General features: G+C 42.2%; 3 protein-coding genes across 5 annotated transcripts; 2 read left to right on the top strand and 1 right to left on the bottom strand.

The window, feature by feature from the left end:
- Positions 1-204: 204 nt before the first annotated feature.
- On the top strand, positions 205-7,570 carry klhl7 (kelch-like family member 7). Of its 2 annotated transcripts, XM_040020853.1 has the most exons (13): positions 205-692; positions 821-923; positions 1,449-1,542; positions 1,640-1,764; positions 1,845-2,020; positions 2,116-2,290; positions 3,334-3,476; positions 3,741-3,981; positions 4,205-4,406; positions 4,498-4,595; positions 4,714-4,897; positions 5,295-5,468; positions 6,743-7,570. In XM_040020853.1, exons 1-12 carry the CDS (start codon positions 564-566, stop codon positions 5,458-5,460), a joined length of 1,836 nt encoding a protein of 611 aa, XP_039876787.1. In that variant the 5' UTR covers positions 205-563; the 3' UTR covers positions 5,461-5,468; positions 6,743-7,570. The 2 variants fall into 2 exon arrangements, with proteins under 2 accessions (XP_039876787.1, XP_039876786.1); XM_040020852.1 differs by having other exon boundaries at positions 5,295-7,570.
- Positions 7,105-12,016, bottom strand: aste1b (asteroid homolog 1b). 2 transcript variants are annotated; one of them, XM_040020850.1, is made up of 7 exons: positions 11,905-12,016; positions 11,004-11,266; positions 10,286-10,552; positions 9,167-10,170; positions 8,839-9,070; positions 8,517-8,709; positions 7,105-8,214 (listed from the first exon to the last, which is right to left on the bottom strand). In XM_040020850.1, exons 2-7 carry the CDS (start codon positions 11,239-11,241, stop codon positions 7,878-7,880), a joined length of 2,271 nt encoding a protein of 756 aa, XP_039876784.1. In that variant the 5' UTR covers positions 11,242-11,266; positions 11,905-12,016; the 3' UTR covers positions 7,105-7,877. The 2 variants fall into 2 exon arrangements, with proteins under 2 accessions (XP_039876784.1, XP_039876783.1); XM_040020849.1 differs by lacking the exon at positions 11,905-12,016 and adding an exon at positions 11,546-11,813.
- Positions 11,793-20,112, top strand: smarcc1b (SWI/SNF related, matrix associated, actin dependent regulator of chromatin, subfamily c, member 1b). Its single transcript, XM_040020848.1, has 28 exons — positions 11,793-12,054; positions 12,353-12,472; positions 12,775-12,860; positions 12,953-13,034; positions 13,124-13,216; positions 13,335-13,404; positions 13,498-13,567; positions 13,638-13,713; positions 14,031-14,156; positions 14,456-14,538; positions 14,627-14,733; positions 14,834-14,893; positions 15,035-15,063; positions 15,179-15,294; positions 15,382-15,453; positions 15,537-15,650; positions 15,936-16,089; positions 16,194-16,304; positions 17,422-17,481; positions 17,618-17,876; positions 18,011-18,082; positions 18,173-18,219; positions 18,305-18,407; positions 18,503-18,645; positions 18,984-19,118; positions 19,292-19,425; positions 19,600-19,686; positions 19,774-20,112. The coding sequence occupies exons 1-27, from the start codon at positions 11,887-11,889 to the stop codon at positions 19,613-19,615; spliced, it is 2,706 nt and encodes a 901-aa protein (XP_039876782.1). The 5' UTR covers positions 11,793-11,886; the 3' UTR covers positions 19,616-19,686; positions 19,774-20,112.
- The last annotated feature ends 217 nt before the right edge of the window (positions 20,113-20,329 follow it).

Here is a 20,329-nt window from a genome sequence, read left to right as displayed (position 1 = left end):
ATTATTCATCCAGGTGAAATTAGCTGTATCCCAACTGTACTATAGAGCTATACAGAAACTTTTATTATAACATAAAAAAACACCTGCTGTTTATGAAAACCAAAGGGAACTGCTGGGCTTATTTCACAACTCTTCTTGGTCTCAGAGTTGTAATACAATTTATGTCCAGGCTACAGGGGGCAGCATTACGACATTCTGTGCAGACCACAGAAGAAGGCGAAAAAGACGGAAAAAGAAGAAGCAGAAGAAGAGCATCACAACAACCAGAAAAAATTGAGTTCTAGCTACACGAATGAACAATTAAGCTAACACGTTGTGCTTATTTGTTTTGTTTTTTAACCCCTGGCAGACAAATTAATTTATCCATATGTAGAAGCCGCCGTGAAGTTGTCGGCCTTTAAATTCATACATTCACAACAAGCTGCTGTCGGGGTTTGCAGGCAAACTGCCTGTAGCTAAGCGACAACAAAGAGACTACAGCTGTACGCTGTAGTCATACTGTTAGCGTTGGTGCCAAAATCCTTCATTTTTTCCTTCGTTTTCCGTCAAGTAGTCAGACTGACATGACGGGGATGGCTTCTCCAGAGAAGGCGTCAAGCTCAAAAAAGAAGGGCGAGAGAAAGTGTGCCACCAAAGAGGAGTACAGGCAACTGTCCAGCATCATGGGAGTCATGAACAATTTGAGAAAACAGGTGTGAGTGTGTGTGCGGGAGAGAGAGAGGGAACACGAACCAAAAGTACCAGGCTGAATATCTTTAAGAGGGCTTTACATTAGGCATTTCCTCTGTTCTGACACCTGATTACTGCGTGTGATTTGCAGGGTACTCTCTGTGATGTGACCCTGGTGGTTCAGGGAAAGCACTTCCCTGCCCACCGAGTGGTGCTTGCTGCTGCCAGCCACTTCTTTAGCCTCATGTTCACCAGTAAGTCTGACAAACACAAACCAAGACCAATGGCGGCATATTGGGGGAGCAAGAGTGTGATTTCTTATTATATTTTAGAAGGTAGTAGATGCAGATATATGTTGCATAAATAATCAGAATTGTGGATTCCTGTTTTTGGCTTTTAAAAGTTGAATGAGCAAAAGGAAAGAAATTTATATGTAAAAGTAGATGCCAGGCGAGCATGTACTGCACCTCCACACCCCAAAGGCTGTGTCCTCACTGCAGAAAAACTGAATATTTTACTTAGTGTCATCTGCCCACTCCTAATCTAATAAAGGCAAACATAGGAATTAGTCTATTTAAGTAATTACATTGATTGTGTGTTTCTCAATAAAGATGGCACAAAAGCTGAAAGTTTATAACCACCCCTATAACGATTACTATGTATTTTTATGCATAATCTATTTATTACTGCTTCCCATCTTGACACACCGACAGTGATGTTGTCATGTAGTGCTAGTACACTTGTTATATTTGTGTTTGTTATATTTTCTTCACTTCTAGCCAGAATGATGGAGTCAATGTCCCACGAGGTGGAGCTCAGGAGTGCTGAGCCTGAGATTATTGAGCTGCTGATTGAATTTATCTACACTGCAAGGTAAGAATTGTGTATCAAATTAATTATTACAGATAAAAAAAACAGAAGCATTTTTATTGAGAGAGGCATGTTTGTTTTTTGTTTGTGTGTGTGTCAGAATCTCCGTGAACAGCAGTAATGTCCAGTCACTGCTGGATGCAGCCAATCAGTATCAGATTGAACCTGTGAAGAGGATGTGTGTGGAGTTCCTTAAAGGACAGATTGATGCAACAAACTGCCTAGGTGATTGCACAAATACAAATACAGACCTTCCATTTGTGTTACACATGATATTTACTTACTCTTGTTCTGTTCTCCTGTAGGCATTTCAGCCCTTGCAGACTGCATGGACTGTCCAGAGCTGAAGGTGGCTGCAGATGATTTTTTTCAGATTCACTTCACTGAAGTCTATAAATTGGATGAATTTCTGCAACTGGATGTTGCGCAGCTCACACATCTGCTGCACCAGGACAAACTCACCGTCCGTGCTGAGGCCCAGGTACGCGTGTATACATCCTTTAAATATATTTGTGCCAAAGAAGACGTCTGTCACCAAAAATTTATTAACATGTTCTTCTGTTGCATTGTGCTCAGATTTATGATGCTGCAGTGCGCTGGCTGAAGTATGATGTGTGTAACAGAAAGCAGTACATGGTGGAGGTGTTGGGGTGTGTTCGCTTTCCACTGGTTTCCAAAACATTCCTCTCCAAGACTGTCCAGGCCGAGCCCCTCATCCAGGACAATCCACAGTGCCTCAAGATGGTCATCGGTGAGCAGGAAGAGTCAAAAACACGTGCACGCATGTACAAATTCTACATTTCAAGTGAACAAAATGAGCAGACAAAGTTAACTGTCTCGTTCATGTCGATGGACAAAAAAAGCACAAGCAGTTCACACTGGCAAAAAAAAGGTTTTAAGGATGTTTTATAAATGCATTAAAGGAGTAATATCTCATTTATATGTAAGTATTTAGACTTCTCGTGCGGCACCCTTGGGTCCAGTCTACTTGGAATTATCCTAGAGCCCTTGCTTTTGGAAGTTTCTCTAATTTTTCTCAGCAGAATTATTCAGAAGGTTAGTTGCTCAGTGACTTCTTTCCCCAAAACACTGCACTTATCTGGTGCTTTTTGGTGAACTCCCTGCAGGCCTACTCTTGAGGTCTTAGCCACCTGTTTAACTAAGACGCTCTGTTTCACATTACTCAGGAAGCCTGTTAGTTATTCCAAATTTCTTCAATTTAAGCATGGCTGAGGCTGCTTTTAGTGCTTTAAAAATATTTGTAATCCGTCCCCAGATCTATACTTTGGCACAGTCCTGTCTCACAGGTCTGCGGAAAGTTCAACTCAGCTTCACCTCTTTGTTTTCAGACGGGTGTGAGTCTTTAGTAATTGTGTCCAGTCCAATTATTATATTGCTTGTAGAGGGACGAGTTAAACTGTATAAACCACTAACAGGTAGATTGCACCAGAGCTCATAATACGGGATCTGAATACTTTGGTAAATGGGAAATTTCGTAACTCTTTCCTTTTACTTTGTCATTGTGGATTATTGCATTTTGATTAATTGTGGAAAATAAATTCACTCCAATTTTATCCAAGTCTAACACCCTCTAAAACAAAATGTGAAATACTTGAAAGACTTGCCCTGGAGTCGTAGAAGTGCTGAATCTTAATCTAAATGATCTACATTCGACATTATTATGATAGCAAAAGATAGATGTATAACATATATTGGGTATTTCATTACCTCAAAGGGCTGCTCGCTTTACTTGAGCACGCACACAAAACAAAATAACCAGTGCTTTTCTCCAAGGTGGGATGCGTTACCACTTGCTCTCCCTGGAAGACCGTGAAGACCTGGGAGAGAGCAGTCGGCCACGACGCAAGAAGCACGACTACCGCATTGCTCTGTTTGGCGGCTCACAGCCTCAGTCCTGCCGCTACTTTAACCCGAAGGTACCAGGCTGCAAATGCTAATGAGTTATAGTCACAGGGGCAATCACACCAAAGAACAATTAAAGGGAGTGCAGATATGTGCTCTTGAGTATTACAGTATAATTAATAAGTTAAAGATAAGATTGTTTTTTGTTTTTTTTTAAAGGTTTTAATTTTACAGGCACCTAATCTGTTCTTTGGTTCACAAAACACTCTATGAGACTTGAGTTTAGTCAGGTCTGTTGAAATCATATTTGGGAATGTTTACAATGGTTTTCCATACAGGACTCTAGCTGGACTGACATCCGCTGCCCCTTTGAAAAGCGCCGTGACGCCACAGCTATCTTCTGGGACAATGTGGTTTACATTTTGGGTGGCTCACAGCTCTTTCCCATCAAGCGTATGGACTGCTACAACGTCCTGAAGGACAGCTGGTACTCCAAGCTGGGTCCACCCACACCTCGCGACAGTCTGGCTGCCTGCGCTGCCCAGGGAAAGATCTATACATCTGGGGGATCAGAAGTAGGTAAGCATGAAGTGAGGGGAGAAAAGCTTTAAAAATGAGAGACTCTGGGATCTTGTGCAACTACCCAAAGAGATGCAGACATGTGATGGGGAAAGTAAGCTGGTTTGTGCTACTATTATTACATTCTCTAAAAAAGTAGGAACATTTAAATAGTAAAGATGTCTTGTTAAAGCATAGATAATGATTTCTTCACGGTTGACTGACCACCAACATGTGCCTACAGGCAGCTCAGCCCTGGACCTTTTCGAATGCTACGACACCAGGACAGAGTCATGGCAGATTAAAACAAGTATGCTGATGGCGCGCTGCAGCCATGGATCCGTGGAGGCCAACGGGCTCATTTATGTTTGTGGAGGAACGGTGGGGAACAATGTCTCTGGCAGAGTGCTCAACAACTGTGAGGTCTACGACCCCAACACGCAACAGTGAGTCAACAAACATATAACATACAACGCTTCTTAACGTGCCCATTTAAAGTGCCATTGGCCTGTTCCACTCAATTTTTGCCTTTCACAGATGGAGGGAATTATGTGGGATGAGAGAGGCCAGGAAGAACCACGGACTGGTGGTTGTAAACAACAGGATATATGCTGTTGGAGGGCAGGGAGCAATAGGTAATTCATCGTCCCCCCAGATTTTTATACCGCCCATGCACTCCCCGTCATTTTTTTCCTACCTTCAGTGGCCCTAATATGCAATCATATGCACAACTGTCTGTGTGTGTGTTTCTAGGTGGACTGGACTCGGTTGAATACTATGATATTGCAACTAACGAGTGGCGTGGCGCTTCACCTATGCCGTGGCGAGGTGTAACTGTGAAGTGTGCGGCAGTTGGTGATATCATCTATGTGCTGGCAGGATTCCAAGGAGTGGGACGCCTTGGACACACCCTGGAATACCACACTGATACTGACAGGTTGGGTTATTAACTGAATACTACCCAAATAATACAATTTGATTGATACTGCTGAAGAGTCTTTATCAGTAGTATGTGAACACCGCATGACCACCTTCTTCATTGACATTTTCATTAAATTTTCAGGTCTGGCTATTTCATTCATTAATTCCTTAGTTGTTTTTGGTGGTTACTGTAGCTGGGTATATATTGCTAATAGGTGTAATAGCGTATTAGCTAATAATCATACTAGTAAAAAAATACTCATAAACATGCTGTCAAACCATTTGAGTTGCATTTCTTCACAAAACATTGTTCAATTCAGTCACCTGGGCAACGCAGGCTGTAAATCTATACAGTTAAGTAGTAACTTGTTTAAACGCTGAATCGAAATATTCTGATTTTCTTCTTCGCTCAGGTGGGTGACTTGCAACAAGGTGCGAGCGTTTCCCGTCACAAGCTGCCTGATTTGTGTGGTCGACACCTGCGGAGTCAACGAAGACGAAGACATGGACCTCATAGACTCTCAGCCACATGCTGCAGCCACTGCCGCATCATCTTCCTCAGCCTCATCATCCTCATAGCAGTAGAGGTAGTTTAAGCGTACTCGTATATTGAGTTGTGATGCTTGTCGACAGTTCTGACAGCCAGTGAACTGATTTCTGTGGGCTTGTTTTTCAGAAAGGAGCTCATAGTAAGGGTTAGGCTGTAAAGTGGTTATGTTCTTTAACCAGTGAAGTAGGCAGTTTCCTTTTGGCTACTCCAAAATTTTATGTCCTAATTCTTTGGGCTGGACACTAGTTTCATCTATCCATTCTCTGGATAGGTAGTAGGATTTAAAATTAGATATTCATCTGAAGGCCTGTTAAAAAGCCTGCCAACAACTCTACTGCTGTCACACTGTTGACCTGTCTCTACCTACTGCTCAGTGAATGGCAGCAACAGTGAGAGAGCAGCAGGACTCGGTGATGAGCTGTGGGTAGTTTTTGTTTGCATCTTGTTGCCCACACAGGCTCTGTGTTCTGGATGAGAGAAATGTTGCTTCTAACTTTGGTCTTTAAATGTTTTAATTCACATATAAACGTAGCTGAAATACGTGGGTTTATGTAAGGTCATTTTTGTTTTATGTTGCATGGATGGATGGATACAGTTGGATCCAGTAATTCATTGGACAAACTGTAACCGTGCCTCCGTACATAACTCCAGTATTTTTTGAATTAGACAATCAAGATGATCAGACTGGCAGCTATAATTCAGAGGGGTTTACATTTTCATACATTGGAGCCTCTGAAAATGGCAGCCTAAGTAATTAACGTCTTTTAGTGATGCTTTTTCAGGTGTGACAGCAGCAACAAATGCTAGTTACCGTAAATGGCAGATGGCAGAAACTTTAGGAGTAAAGTTTCTGCCATCTCTCTGATAGGTGTATTTTGGTGTTTCTGGATACTTCACTAGTATGAACATCTCTTTGGGCCTCATTATGTAAAAACAGTGAAGAGTTATAAAATACAAATGTTGAGACTTTGAATCAACTTTAGATATAATGACTGTGTCACATGTCATGAAATTGAAATGGAACAGGGCTCATCTAGTGATGAAACTAGATGATCGCCAATTGTCCAATTACTTTTTGAACCTCTAAAAAATGGGGGACCGCGCAAAAAAAAATGCAATACCAAAACAGTTAATGCAAACTTTTTGTTAAACCCCCTGAATTAAACCTGAAGGCTTGAACCTCAGTCGCATCTTGATTATTTGATTTATGTGGTGGTAGTGGTGTGCAGGAGCAAAAGTACATAAATTGTTTCTTTATTCAACAAATTATGGACCTAACTGTAATTTTAAACACTTTTCTTTCTTTTTCAGTGCTCAGAAAATAGCATTTGAGGGACATGTGCAAATTTTCAAGGGCCAGCGGGAAGTTTTCCCAAATTCATCGAAAAAAAAAGTTCTTATGCTTTTTAATGTTTTTCTTAGTTTATGTGGTTTACTCTGTTTGCTTATCTTTTTATCACTTCTGTAGTTTGTCTGCTGACAGGAAGGTCCTGTCAATTCAAACCCAGGACCTTCTTGCTGTGAGGGGACAGTGCTAGCCATTGAACTGCTGTGTGAGCATTTCATATTGTATATTCACATGTCATTTTCTTTTTACGATGTAACTTTTTTTGCTGTTTGAATTTAATGTGTGTAAATCAGTTTGTGAAAGAAAAACCAGTCAAATATTGGCTGGGTTTATATTTTATTTTATTTGGTTTGGTCCTTATACAAAACACTGTAAAATTAGATTTGTGTTAAAGTGTAGATACAGCATCTGTAAGTACTTAACTCTTGGCTGTGTGCTGATTTAACACTAGTGTAGCATCTTACTGTTCAGTAGCTTTGTGTTGTGCCTTTAAAGAGAAAGCGTTAACATTTTATTCTTAGCTATAAGCAGTTACAATTAAAACACATAGCTCAATGTGATGGTTTACAAAACACGTTTCCATTCCTTTTCAAATACAAATATGATTAAAAATATAAGAGCACCAAGTTAGTGAAACATAAGGCAGCTGCAATGAAATGAAGAAAATGTAAGATTTTATAAAATGCTCCAGACTTTTTCATTAGCTGCCATACAACTTTCTGCTCATGTTACTGACAACTGTTTAAATGTTGTGCTCGAATATGTAAATAAAACTGGGAAGCTGAAAACAAGTGCATTCATTAGAGTAAGATTACTTTGATAAAAGCTCATGATGCATAATGATGCTAAAATTGTGTAATTTGTGGAAAAACTGATGTTCTGATATGAACGTATGTCTTTACAGACATTACTCGAGATGGCAATGCACAATTAAACATTATGACTAGAGGAAGTTAAATTAGTGCAACATACACAGTGGTAAACATTAAGAGCTGTCATTTTTCCCTGAGCAACTGTTGTAAACCACTGACAGGCCTTCCTTAATTTGGCCCCCGAGCAAGTGTTTTTTATCCATCTATTAATTTTTCTGTCTCCCTATCAATAATCCTCATCGTCATCATCAGACTCTTCCTCGCTCATAAGGAGAGCAAACCGGTTGTTTATCTCATTAGCATCTCTCCCCCCTCCCTGAGCTCCTCTTCCTCTTCCACCTCTCCCTCTTCTTCCTCTTCCTCTCCCTCCCCGCCCTCTGCCTCTCCCCCTCCTCCCTGATTCTGAGGATGAGTGAGTGGCTTTGGAACTGCAGTTCCTCACAGCATTCAGCAGGGAGGAGTAGAGCTGCGCAGACAAAGATCCCCCAGGCAGCAGAGACTCAGCATTTCGGCCTCCTTTCAGATACCTGACGAGGCCGTGCACCAGCGTACCACTGAACAACCTGAGAGACAGAGGGAGTGAGAACAAGGCAACAAAGATGCAAAAATGTACTCTAAAAAATACTCTTTACCATCGTGGTATAACTGTGGACAGATATCACATATAATTATTATCATCCCATTTGTGTAAGCTTAGCAGAAAAACCCCAAACTCACTTCAAATGTAATTAAAGATTTCTACATGTAAATCTAGAGATAATTCTCTTTTTCCTTGCCAGCTCCTGTTTGTTGGTTGCACCTCTAGTTCTAATGCATACAGAGTACCATTTTCTTTTACTGTATGTCCCTGACATACAGTACCTACCATGAGAGATGAGGTTCTGGCAGCGGCAGCAGCAGTAGCTGATTTAGACAAAGTGCACTCCAAAGGCAGGCCTGCCATTGGCTGAAACTGTGAGCCATTCCAATATCTACTCCCCGTCTCTCACCTGGTCTCACACGTTGTCGATCCAGCCCTGCACACACTTTATGTTCCAGGGCCCAGTTTGGCTGCGGGACTGCAGTGTTTGAAAGCAAATACAAGCTTTTAGGTAATGACAAGGAAAATGAAAGTTTGGCATGTTACTAAGGCATATTAGTCTTTTTAACCATGTCGAAGAAACCAGGAGGGATACAATCCAACTAACCAGTGTGCTGATAGTGGATAGCTCCAAGCTGTGTGTTCAAGAAGACCTCTCCATAAACCATGCCTAGGACCAAAGCTTGCACCTGGGGCTGTGAGGGTGTCGGTGTGGCCTCTCGAAACCAGAATCCTGTCACAGCTACAGGCAGCTGCAGGTGGAAAGGAACGGAAACTAAGGCTGACTGGTTCACGCCCAAGACTTGTAACAGGGCACCAAGTCGGACTGCTGCAGGAGCCTGGAACAAAAATATTGAAAAATACAACCAGATCATGTGGAAAACTTCTAACTCCAGACAGATGCAAAACAAATACTGATTCTGAAAAATGTTTACCTGACCAAGTCCAGCCAGGTGTACATGGTTTCTGAGTGGGACTGCCTCCACTTCCATCTTCTTCAAGTTCAGGTCCAAGCGATCATACTCTTCCACAGAAATGGGAGCGCCCTGAGCCTGGACTGTTGATGACCCAGCTGCTTGTTCCTTGCTAAATGCTGCATTTATGCTCTGACCCCTACCTCCACACCCCCTTCCTCCTCGCCCTCTCCCACCTCTCATTCCCTGTCTGTTTTCTTGCATCCTCGTATCTTGTATTTCACCTCCTGGCCCCTTCATTGGCTGTGTACCACCAACTCTTCCTTCAGTTACATTATCTTGAGATCTGTGCAGTAATATCCCGTATACAGCCTGCCGAATGGCTCTAGAACTACAGTGGCTGCTAGCTAGTTTACTGTTCTCCACCTGCGGGATGAGAAGGACCCTGCGCATCACCAAAGCATCAAGCACCAAGGGAGGAAGCCGACCCTGAAGTGCTGCTGTCGACAGGCACTCCGGCAGCTGTGCCGGCCCAGAGGTCTGCCCTCCCTGAAATGCCTTACCTCCAGAAAACCAGCGGGCCGCAGAGCTCGGAGCCTTGATATGGTACTCCTGCATACATGCCAGCAGCCTGGATGCGAGACCACCCTTCTGCCCTCTTTTGCCCTTACAGGCTTCCTCCCCCATTAGGCTGCTCACTTCTTCTAAGGCCTCAGTCACAGTTTTAAAAGAGGACAGCCAAAGAAGGAGGCCTTCAATACGAGAAGGGGGTGATCTACCTTTACCCCTGCCGCCACCTCTCCTTAACAGACTTGCATCTAACAGAGAAAGAAGGGTTTCAGTATCTTTTGGAGTTCCGTAGTCATTTCCAGTCAGAACAGCACATAAAGGGAGCAACTCGGGGTTCATGCCCCCGAACAAGCGACACAGGCCTGCAGTGGTGTAGCAGCGAGCTAAGATGTAGCGTTGCGAGGCTTTACCGTTAAGGTTGGTCCACTGGAAAAAACGGAATGGCAGATAACCTCCTAAGATCAGAAAACAATTGAGATAGATACCACATGAGAAAATACATACTGCAAAATACTGTTACCACCAAAGGGCTATTTTGCATCTATGTTAAAGTCCAGAGACTATCCACACCTGGAAGGTCAAAGATATAAAAGTCACTGTCATTTGTCAGCACTGGGCATTTCCACTCTTGTGCCAAGCACGCAATCTCCCAGTCAGCCTCAGCTGGACACTGGATGAGCGGGACTCCACTCTGGATGAGGACCTGAATGAAGACGTCTCTTGTAAGAATGGGGAGAACAGAGCCATTGCGGCCGTGAGAGAGGTTGTCTGCCTCTTTTATCTTGGACTGCAGGCGCTGGCGTAGAGTATCAAACTTCTTGTTACTGGGGTCCATCCCTAATAATAATAAAAAGATAGGAAAACAGATGTTTGCAGGTGTTATAGCATTATTTAATGTGAAAAGTGGTTTTTGCTTTAGGTTTGTGCAGATTAAAGATATAAGCAACAAAAGCATTCATGAAAAGGTAAAGGATAAAAAAATCTAATATAGTTCAATGATATAATGATTTAATAAGCTACAGACCTATTTGTTATTACAATGAAAAGCAATATAAAGATGACTGAAGTTAAGATGTCCTATTGAAATTAAGGGGAATGTTTACTAAATGAGGTGAGTACTTAAATTGAAGATATTAGATGATGTTGTACCCAAATACAGAGAACTTAAAAAAAAATAAAAAGAATAAAAAGAAAAAGAAATAATGTAAGCTGTCCCCTTTTTTAAATGTCTAGAAAAGTACATACTTGAAACATCCTAACTTGACGGCCTTGTATAAAGCATCTTTACCTCCATCCAGAACCACATATGGCTGGATGTTACAGGTTGCCAGTGCAGTGAGGAACTGGGTGAGCAGGGAAGCAAAGGCATCGTAGTCCCCTCCGTGCAGCTGATCCAATCCGTGGCTAAAGTACAAGCGGAAATAAAGACTGCAGCCATCGATAACGAGCCGACTGTCCCTAAACTTCACATCTTGTAGGAAGTGTCTGTTCCCCTCTACAAAGGTCGTCAGACCATGGACACCCATTACATCTCAGGGCGTGGACGAGTTCCTAGAGTGAGATGATGTATAAGATAATGGTACTCACGATGGTTAAAATGCACGAAAGACAGTTTCTGTGCAATCATGCAATAAACGGAAGGTAACTGCCAGAAAATGACAGGAGTCACAGTTCGCTCCAATGTGAAGTAAGAGACACAGAGACTGTCGGCTGGAAAATTACGACTCATCGGAAGTTATTGCAACATAAAACTCTGAGTAACTGACGACAAATGACATCCAGAATCAGCCGTATTTAGTAGAGCAGTAAATGTTTACGAGTTTTACTAACCAATGACACTTTCTTCTCTTTACTTGCTCGAGTGTTTTTCTGTCTTGCGCAGTTCCTTCCTTGTACTTCAAAATAAAGTTCCCGGCTAGCAACAAACGTGTGTATTCCTCTGTAAACACGATAATATCTAATTTTCCTCTATATAAAAAATCAGCAAAGAACACGCGCAAATAAAGCCACAACACTGAATAATGACAGTTAAATTTTAATTAATTTGAAAAGCCTTACGCTAAATTGCGTTTGCGTTCTCGCGAGGGAACACGAGAACGCAAACGCTAGCGAGGGCGCTAGCCAGTTTTGTTCTCACGTTTGAAAAATAATTACGTTTTATTACGACCACAATGTCCGGAGGAACAAACCTCGGGATTCCCGGGACAAGCCAAGCCACCCCCGGTGCATTTGCACACCGAAAAAAAGACAGCAGCCCGTCCGCTAGGTTTTGGGAGAGTCCGGATACTTTAGCCCAGCTGGAAGTGGTGAGACAGTGGATCGGGAAGCACTACAAAAAGGTAGTTAGCCGACCAGGAAGCTAAGCAAGATGCTAGCCGCTCCCCCTCCCTGTTAGCAAGCCCAGTGGGTTACAGCGTAAACATAGGGTTACGTGTTCACACTGGCTGTCTAGATATAGAGAAATTAAGTCAGCGGACCCTGCACAAAAGGAAAAATATACAAACGTGAAGTGCAAATCTAGCGCAGTCGTATCACATGTAAATACAGCCCTAAGCTTGTGTATATAATAGAGTATTGAGTGGCACGATAAATAAAAATTCTACTCCTATCTAATTTCAAACCCTCTCTGTTTGTTAGTATGTACTGGCGGATGCCCCATCTTGCCAGGTCCTGGCTGCAGTCACCCTGCAGCTTCTCCAGTTCCAAGAGGATGCATTTGGCCGACAAGCTACCAGCCCTGCACTCACCAAGCTGCCTGTGAGTCTATCTCTCACTGTCTATCTAATTGTCGTCACAAGTGACTTTAAAATGCCTGATAGAATTGGCTTGTAAGTCGCTGTAAGTGCCTCACTTTGACTTTGTAGTGTACTTGGAGTATTAAAGTAGTAGTAGACTGATTATTGATTGATGAGTTTAAAACTGTGGAAGCAAATGCTTGCCTCTAAGTATGCGTGACACTTAATAGTGAAGAGGATAAAAACAACAACAACACACAAATATGAAAGTTGTTCATGTCCATGACCCAAACTCACAAGAAAACCTTGTTGATTTCTCTACAGGCACAGTGCTTCCTTGACTTGCGACCAGGTGATGGACTCTGCCACATTCTTGGCACAGCTTACAAGTTCAAGTTTGATCAGGGCTGGTGGGTAGTTTCCTAATATGATCCCTAACAGATCTCATTTGCTTCCACCTGTGTCCTTAATATCTCTTTGTTCTCTACCTATTTTCACACAGGCGAAGGTTTGACTTACAGAATCCATCAAGGACTGAGAGGAACGTGGAGATGTTTGGTACAATTGAAAAAGCACTGATCCAGGTGAAAACCGCAAATCTCAATACACACAACTGCACACACATACACACCAAGGACTGTTCCTTCACGAACTTGAATATTTGTCACAACAGAACAACTGCATGTCATTGCCTGTCGTATATCTGGACCCTACACTGGATCAGGATCTGGCCGGCAGACTAACTGGCATCATCACCAAACATCAGGTAAAGTACTGCAAATAAGCAGAAGATTATTTGTAGCTCAGAGTGAGACTAAATGTATGTAGCTCTGATACAGTAGTTGGATTTCAGTGCTACTGATTCACAGTTTGTCCCCCTGCAGGGTACTGTTACAGAGGACAGAACGCTTGCCAGTCATCACATATACCCCTGCCCTCCCTCGACAGAGGAAGGTTAGTTAAAGTTTGTATGTGTATATGTGTTTGCTGATGTTATGATGCCTACCACTTAGCTTAAATACATTTTGTATACACATCTGTTTTTAGATGAATGGATGCGTCCTGTCATGCGGAAAGACAAGCATGTCTTGGTACACTGGGGCATGCACCCTGACAGGTAAAGCAAGCACAAACACACACACAACACTTGACCAGCATGAAGTGACAACGTCTCTTGTCTCTTACAGTTATGATAGTTGGCTGTCATCGAGTGATGTTGAGGGAGAGGTTGAAGAGCTGCCACATCCAGAAAGGCCCTGGAGGGTTAGTGTGGCACCACATACATCATGCTGTCAGGAGTTAGTTACTGCTGCAGTTACTGAGTGATGTTTGTCTTCAGTTTTCTTTGTCAGACAGAATGTGATTGTCAGCGGGGACATTAAGGAACCACGCGTACTATAAATAATAGATGATTTTATATAATGTCTAAAAAATTTACAGAAATTTTACAGCTGACTGAATGCTATTCATTTAGCATGCTCTGTATTCCTTTCTTACACTTGATGAGATACAGAAGTATGCATCACTCATTAATATTCAATTTGTGTGGGTGTGTGTGTGTGTGCGTGCGTGTTCTCCAGGTCCATGCTGGTTGGATTCTGGACACGGATGTTTTCAACGAATGGATGAATGAGGAAGACTACTGTGTGGACGAAAGGAATGTGCCAGTCATCCTCCGGCAGCGTATTCACCTCCAAGACGACCAGGTTTGTGTGAAGTAGTAAAAAATGGCACTGGTCTGTAGGCTTAGGAAGGAGTTCCCCTTTTATTAATGCATGCTTACGTTTTAACAGTTTAATCAACTGCAAAAAGCAGGTGTGATCCTGTTGTGTGATTCTTTTGTTCTCAGAATTGTAAGCAGACACGCTTCTTTTCCCATTTCAGACAATTCTAGAGATGAAAAACAGCTGTCAGACACAAAGTTGCAAATCCTGCTCTTCTGTTTCAAAATAGTCTCTATTCCATTTTTAGTTTTTCTCCATCTGCCTTTAACTTTTTGTTACAGGATCCAAAGTCTACACCCTCCAAAAAGAGAAGGCGCTCCCCGTCCCCTCCCTCCTCTGAAGGCAGGAAGAAAGGAAAGAAAGGGTAAGACATAGGTGTTTCTTTTAATACGGGGCTGTGCTTTTGGGTTGTCACAAAAGGTATCACTGTTGATTTGTGTGCTCACACACAGGAGAAGGCGTGGACAACAGGACGAGGAGCCAGAAGAGGACCTGACCAAAGACATGGAAGACCCGATTCCTGTGCCTAACATGGAGGAGGTCATACTACCCAAGAATGGTGAAACTCTTGAAGACAGTGTCCAAAACTCATTAAAAATGTGTACATTTCCTCTAAAGTGTTTAAATGTGTTTAATATTTTCTTATCCGATCTATGTAGTCAACCTTAAGAAGGACAGTGAGAACACTCCAGTGAAAGGAGGGATCATGGCTGACCTAGGTAGGCATGCTTGTGCCATCGTAAATGCATACAGAGAAGTCTCGAAACATTAAAATAATTTTTTTTAAAATATGTCATTCTTATGTTTATGTGTGATTTTTGTTTTTTTTTACATCCTTGTAACCACTGTCTTTTTTTCAGATGACCAGGAGGATGATTTCCCAGGACGGGTAAATATGATGTCATTTCTCTCACTTAAAACGTTTCTAATTGTAGGAATTTTGGGTTTAGTTTCCAGATTTGCAAAAAGTAATATTTCTCTGTGTATTGCTCATCTCTCTTTAGGAAGATGAGGATGGAAGAGCAGAGATCCCACGCCTATCAGAGGGAGAGGAAAACATCACAGAACAAACACATCACATAATAATACCGAGCTACACATCATGGTTCAATTACAACTGGTAAGAATATGTATTTGCATTTACCTGTATGCTGAACTTCTTTATTTTATTCAAAAGACCTAAAAGCTCCCTGTGCATCTTGTCCAGCATTCACTCGATAGAGAAACGTGCACTCCCTGAATTCTTCAATGGGAAGAACAAGTCAAAAACTCCTGAAATGTGAGTACTGCTGATGTTTAGACTTTACCGCTATTACAGATGATGGAGAAGGCCTCAGTATAGCTTTCTTTACACCTTTGCAGCTACCTGGCATATCGTAACTTCATGATCGACACATACCGGCTGAACCCCCAGGAATACCTCAGTTCAACATCCTGTAGACGCAACCTGACTGGAGACGTTTGTGCCCTCATAAGGTATAACTTTGTGCGTGTGGGTGTTTGCTGTCATGTGTGTCTGCTGCATCTGCTAAATTAGGTTTAGTGTGTAGGTGTTCATCTGTGAATGTGTTAGTAAATGAAATCTGTTAATGCTGGAAAGGAGCAGTAGGTGGTATATGTGTCGTTAATGATTCTGTAGTTAATAAGTATTTGTGTCTAAAACATGTTGAGTTTGTTAATGTATTTACATGTGTTTGAGCTATGGGGGCTGTTCCAGCTACAGCAGATTAGAATTAATATGAAACAAATGTTTGTGTCCAGGGTTCATGCATTCTTGGAGCAGTGGGGTTTGATTAACTACCAAGTGGATGCAGAGAGCAGGCCTCTCCCTATGGGACCTCCACCCACCCCTCACTTCAACGTACTCGCTGACACGCCATCTGGGCTGGCCCCCCTGCAACACAAACCGCTACAGGTTTGTCGTGATGCTGTTGCGCAAAGCTCTCAGCACAGACAAGTTTAAAACACAGTTTTTGTCATGTGAAACATCTTCTGACAAACTCTTACTTATTTCCGCAGGTGTCAGCTTCACAGCACATGTTGTATTTCCCAGAAAAGAGCAGAGAGAAACCTTCAGACTGCCAAAACTTTGGTCTGCGTACTGACATCTATGCCAAGAAACACCCTAAGGTCTTACACTGTTAATACAAAAAGTAAAAAAAAATAGTTTATAATGGTGCTTACAGTAAAGAGCAACTACAGCTCAGTACAAGTCTTGATCCAGTTTTCATTTCTTTATGTTGTGCTTCCATGGTGCCAAGTCTTGAGAAATAGTTCTCCAGACTTTCTGTCCAAAGTTCTCTTTGGAAAGTGGATACTTTTTCAACAATTTTCAGTCCAGTCCTCTTACCTGATTATTTTTAGAGCATTTTAAGGCACTTAAACCACTTGACATATGAATAATAAAAAGGCACCAAACTCATGGGATGAACCAGTGTTGTGTCTGACACAACCAGTATCTTCAGGCACTTTGTGTCTTGCAGCCTGACGCAAAAATACAGAATTTGTTCTCATTTCTTTAGTCGAATCTGTGAAAAATGCTAAAGATAACACAGCTTGACAGGCATAAAATAGTGTTTTTACACTAACAAGGTGATTCTGAAAGAGCTTTTAGCTGATGAATTGGCGTTTCAAAGCATGGTGTGCAGTGTGTCCTTAAAGAAATTGAGCAAACCGGACAAGTGGAGGCCTGATAGAGAACAGAACAAAATGCAGCAAACATCCAAAGAAGAGCTTTAAATGTCCTTCAAGAAGCCTGGAGAATTATTTTTTAAGACTACTTAAAGAAACTGCAAGAAAGCTGCCTAAGAGAGATGATGGATTGCATTTATATAGCGCTTTTCTAGACATTCAAAGCGCTTTACAATTCCACTATTCATTCACTCTCACATTCACACACTGTTCAGGGTGTGTTAAAGAATAAAGGTGGTCATACCAAATATAAACTTCGAAGCTCATCATAATTGTACAAAGTCAGTTTTTCCATGCATGTGTACATGTTTTAATAAATCGCTGCATCCACATCCCATTTTTCTAGCAAAGTATTAAAGTGTAGCTCAAGACTTTTGTGTTATAAATCTTGAAGATACGTCTTAATTTGAGAGGTTTGTTTAACAGCAAGTCTCAAAATTCCTTAAAAGAGACACTCTTCCACTGTGTCTCATAGAATAGACCAGAATGTGTTTTATAATAGTGTCATACAGGCTTTATTCTTAAATTATTGTCATATTTGTGATACTTGTCTCAGACTAAAGGAGCGAGTGCAGGAAGAGAGTGGACAGAGCAGGAGACTCTTTTGCTGTTAGAGGTAAGACCAGTAACTTTATCGTCACATGCATTTTGCATTTTTTATTTATGAGATCTTTTATGTAATGAGATCTTTTACGTAAGCCCTTAAGCCTTGTTCGTCTTGGTCTCTCTATCACCACCTCTACGTTTCTTAGGCCTTAGAGGTTTACCGAGATGACTGGAACAAAGTTTCAGAGCACGTGGGCTCCAGAACGCAGGACGAATGTATCCTCCACTTCCTCCGTCTGCCGATAGAAGACCCTTACCTAGAAGACTCTTCGGCCTCTCTTGGTCCACTGGCATTTCAGCCTGTGCCTTTCAGCCAATCAGAGAACCCTGTTATGAGCACCGTGGCCTTTCTGGCATCTGTGGTGGATCCTCGTGTGGCATCAGCCGCAGCTAAGGCAGCATTGGGTAAGACTACAGAGGGAAGAAGGTTCATTTCTGTGTAATCTAGGTTTTTAAGTACCTCTGAGATAGTATATCGTATGCACAATGTTTGCAAAACAGGGGAAATGTGTGTTGTGACTGTTGCTTTCTGCTTTCAGAGGAGTTTTCTAAAGTGCAGGAGGAATCGACGGAAAAAGCCTCTGAAATGTTGAACCAGCCAGAAAAAAATGGTAATGCTGAAATATAGAAAGGGCAAAATTGCACATTACTCTCTCACTGTGCTGTCATAATCTAACATTTTATTGCGTTGTATCTTATAGAAGCGGTAGATGCAGAAAAGCTGGAGCCAAATTCTAACCTTCATCAGGTAATGTACCAGTAGGAGCTCAGAGAGTTTATTATGTGTGCTGGTGGAGTATGTTGCTTAACTTGAGCGCGTGTTTGCATTTCAGGTTACTGTCAGGACTGACGGGCTCCAGGTGGAACCCAGCTTGCCAAAAGTGGAGGGAGTCAAAAGAGAAAATGCTGAAAATATACTTGCTGAGGAGAGAGATGGTACATCAATATGTGCGCTACAGTGAATTTGCATCGTATGTATGCATATACGCATCAGCGGCTCTAATAACGAAATTTTCTCGTGTGCGCTTCAGTAAGGGGAGATGGCGACGAGAACGCAGGCCGGCGGGAGGGGGATGGGGACGACGGGAGGAGAGTGATGGAGCTGGAGCTAGTGGAGGGCAGCGTTGCCACGGCAGCAGCAGCAGCTCTGTCCTCGGCTGCCACAAAGGCCAAGGTAAAGCCCACCCACTGGCTTAAAATCCAACCAATCGCGCATATATAAACTAAAGAAATGCTTAAGTGGAGGGTTTGTTTTTTGTTTTTTTTCCCATTTATTCTACAGGTTTCCTAGCAACCAAAACAGATGTAAAATATCTTGAAGGTTACTTGAAGGAAACTCTCCCACTTTGCATATAATTGATTGGGGATATATGAAGAATATACTGTATACTTCCCAGTGTTTGTCTCCACTTCCTGTGGTTGTTTTACCTGTGCTACATTCTTAGCTATTACAACCACCATACCAACTACTGTTGTCTTCTATCACTGTCTTTTTTTACTCTGTATTTGAAGCATTTGGCAGCAGTAGAAGAGAGAAAGATCAAGTCGCTGGTTGCTCTGCTGGTGGAGACCCAGATGAAGAAGCTGGAGATCAAGTTGAGACACTTCGAAGAACTTGAAACCATCATGGACCGCGAGAAAGAGGCTGTGAGTGATAACGATGTCTTCTATTATATAGGGAAACTTTACTTAACTACTCCATGTCTTGTTGCTCATTTGTGAGCTATAATTCCACACTCCAGTAGATCTCTGAAAGGTTTGTGTCCACATAGAAACCAAAAACAGTATTTAACACCTGTGCATATGTGTGTCCCATGCAGTTAGAGCAGCAGCGGCAACAGCTGCTGACGGAAAGACAGACTTTCCACACTGAGCAGCTGAAGCAGGTGGAGATGAAGGTTCGCCAGCAGAGGGAGCAGCAAGGGGCAGCCGGGTTACACAATGCAGCATTCAGGTCTGAACATGGACACTGAAAGCATCCTATCAGTCTATAAATATGGTTAACCCTTCAATTCTTTATATAAAACCCATAACATGATCACATTGTAAGGTGCATCCACTGTCACAGAAATCTGTTCAGTCCTGTCTATTAGTCTGCCAATGAATTTTAATCCCTTTTCCTCCCTAGGCCAGTCCATTCCTAACCGAATGATGCCTGCAGGAGGAAATGCCCAAACGATGGCTCCTCGACACCCTGGAGCTCCAAATGGCATGTGTGAGTGTTTTCCGCTGTTGTCCTAGATTTATTATTTTATATTATTTCGGAGTGTACTGACACAAAGTTCTTCTGTCACTATCTCAGACCCACCCTCACAACCTGATGGGATAGCACCAGCTCCCACTGGTCCTCCATCATCCAGTCACAGCTGAACTAATCAGAAAACAGCACGTGCAGGTGTGAATACATCACTCGTCTTTCAATCTAAACCAAGCATCTGGAACAGCTGCTCACAATTAAACTCTGCAACGCTTCAGTAGTTTCATTTCAACACTGAAGGATTCGCAAACAGGTAGACACAGTTGATGTGTATTTGTTCAACAGTGCAGCTCATCCACTCTTTGTGAACTGTTTGTGCTCTGATGTCAGAGTTGAGAAATCTGTAGACTGAACTCTGCTCATTAAAGGTTCTTTTTTATGAAACAGTTTTGTTGCTTTTATCCTCGTTCAGCTGGTTTCTTTGTGACTTTGTGCTATTTGCAGTGGTCCACCTTCCAATCCATTGATTGGCATGTTGGCGGTACACATGTGCCAGAATATCATTTCAAATTAAATTACAGCCTGTGATTTGAGCTTTGAAATCATTATCATTATGTGTATGGCTTGTTAACGCAAACACCTAATCGTCAAGAGGATCTGC

Source organism: Simochromis diagramma, unplaced genomic scaffold (genome assembly GCF_900408965.1).
Source record: "Simochromis diagramma unplaced genomic scaffold, fSimDia1.1 OVJJ01000753.1, whole genome shotgun sequence".
NCBI lineage: Eukaryota > Metazoa > Chordata > Actinopteri > Cichliformes > Cichlidae > Simochromis > Simochromis diagramma.
The sequence above is the reverse complement of the archived record's forward strand: the minus strand, read 5'-3'. Positions and strand labels throughout refer to the sequence as shown.

Excerpts from the sequence above, each read along its gene's own strand:
- aste1b (XM_040020850.1), bottom strand. The coding sequence starts at position 11,241 with ATGGGTGTCCATGGTCTGACGACCTTTGTAGAGGGGAACAGACACTTC. Across the intron at positions 10,171-10,285 it reads TTATATCTTTGACCTTCCAG|GAGGTTATCTGCCATTCCGT; the intron begins GTGTGGATAGTC and ends TTCTGATCTTAG. Across the intron at positions 8,215-8,516 it reads CCAGAACCTCATCTCTCATG|GTTGTTCAGTGGTACGCTGG; the intron begins GTAGGTACTGTA and ends TCTGTCTCTCAG.
- smarcc1b (XM_040020848.1), top strand. The coding sequence starts at position 11,887 with ATGTCCGGAGGAACAAACCTCGGGATTCCCGGGACAAGCCAAGCCACC. Across the intron at positions 15,295-15,381 it reads TCATGGTTCAATTACAACTG|CATTCACTCGATAGAGAAAC; the intron begins GTAAGAATATGT and ends CATCTTGTCCAG. Across the intron at positions 18,083-18,172 it reads GAACCAGCCAGAAAAAAATG|AAGCGGTAGATGCAGAAAAG; the intron begins GTAATGCTGAAA and ends TGTATCTTATAG.
- klhl7 (XM_040020853.1), top strand. The coding sequence starts at position 564 with ATGACGGGGATGGCTTCTCCAGAGAAGGCGTCAAGCTCAAAAAAGAAG. Across the intron at positions 2,021-2,115 it reads CCGTCCGTGCTGAGGCCCAG|ATTTATGATGCTGCAGTGCG; the intron begins GTACGCGTGTAT and ends CATTGTGCTCAG. Across the intron at positions 4,898-5,294 it reads TACCACACTGATACTGACAG|GTGGGTGACTTGCAACAAGG; the intron begins GTTGGGTTATTA and ends TTCTTCGCTCAG.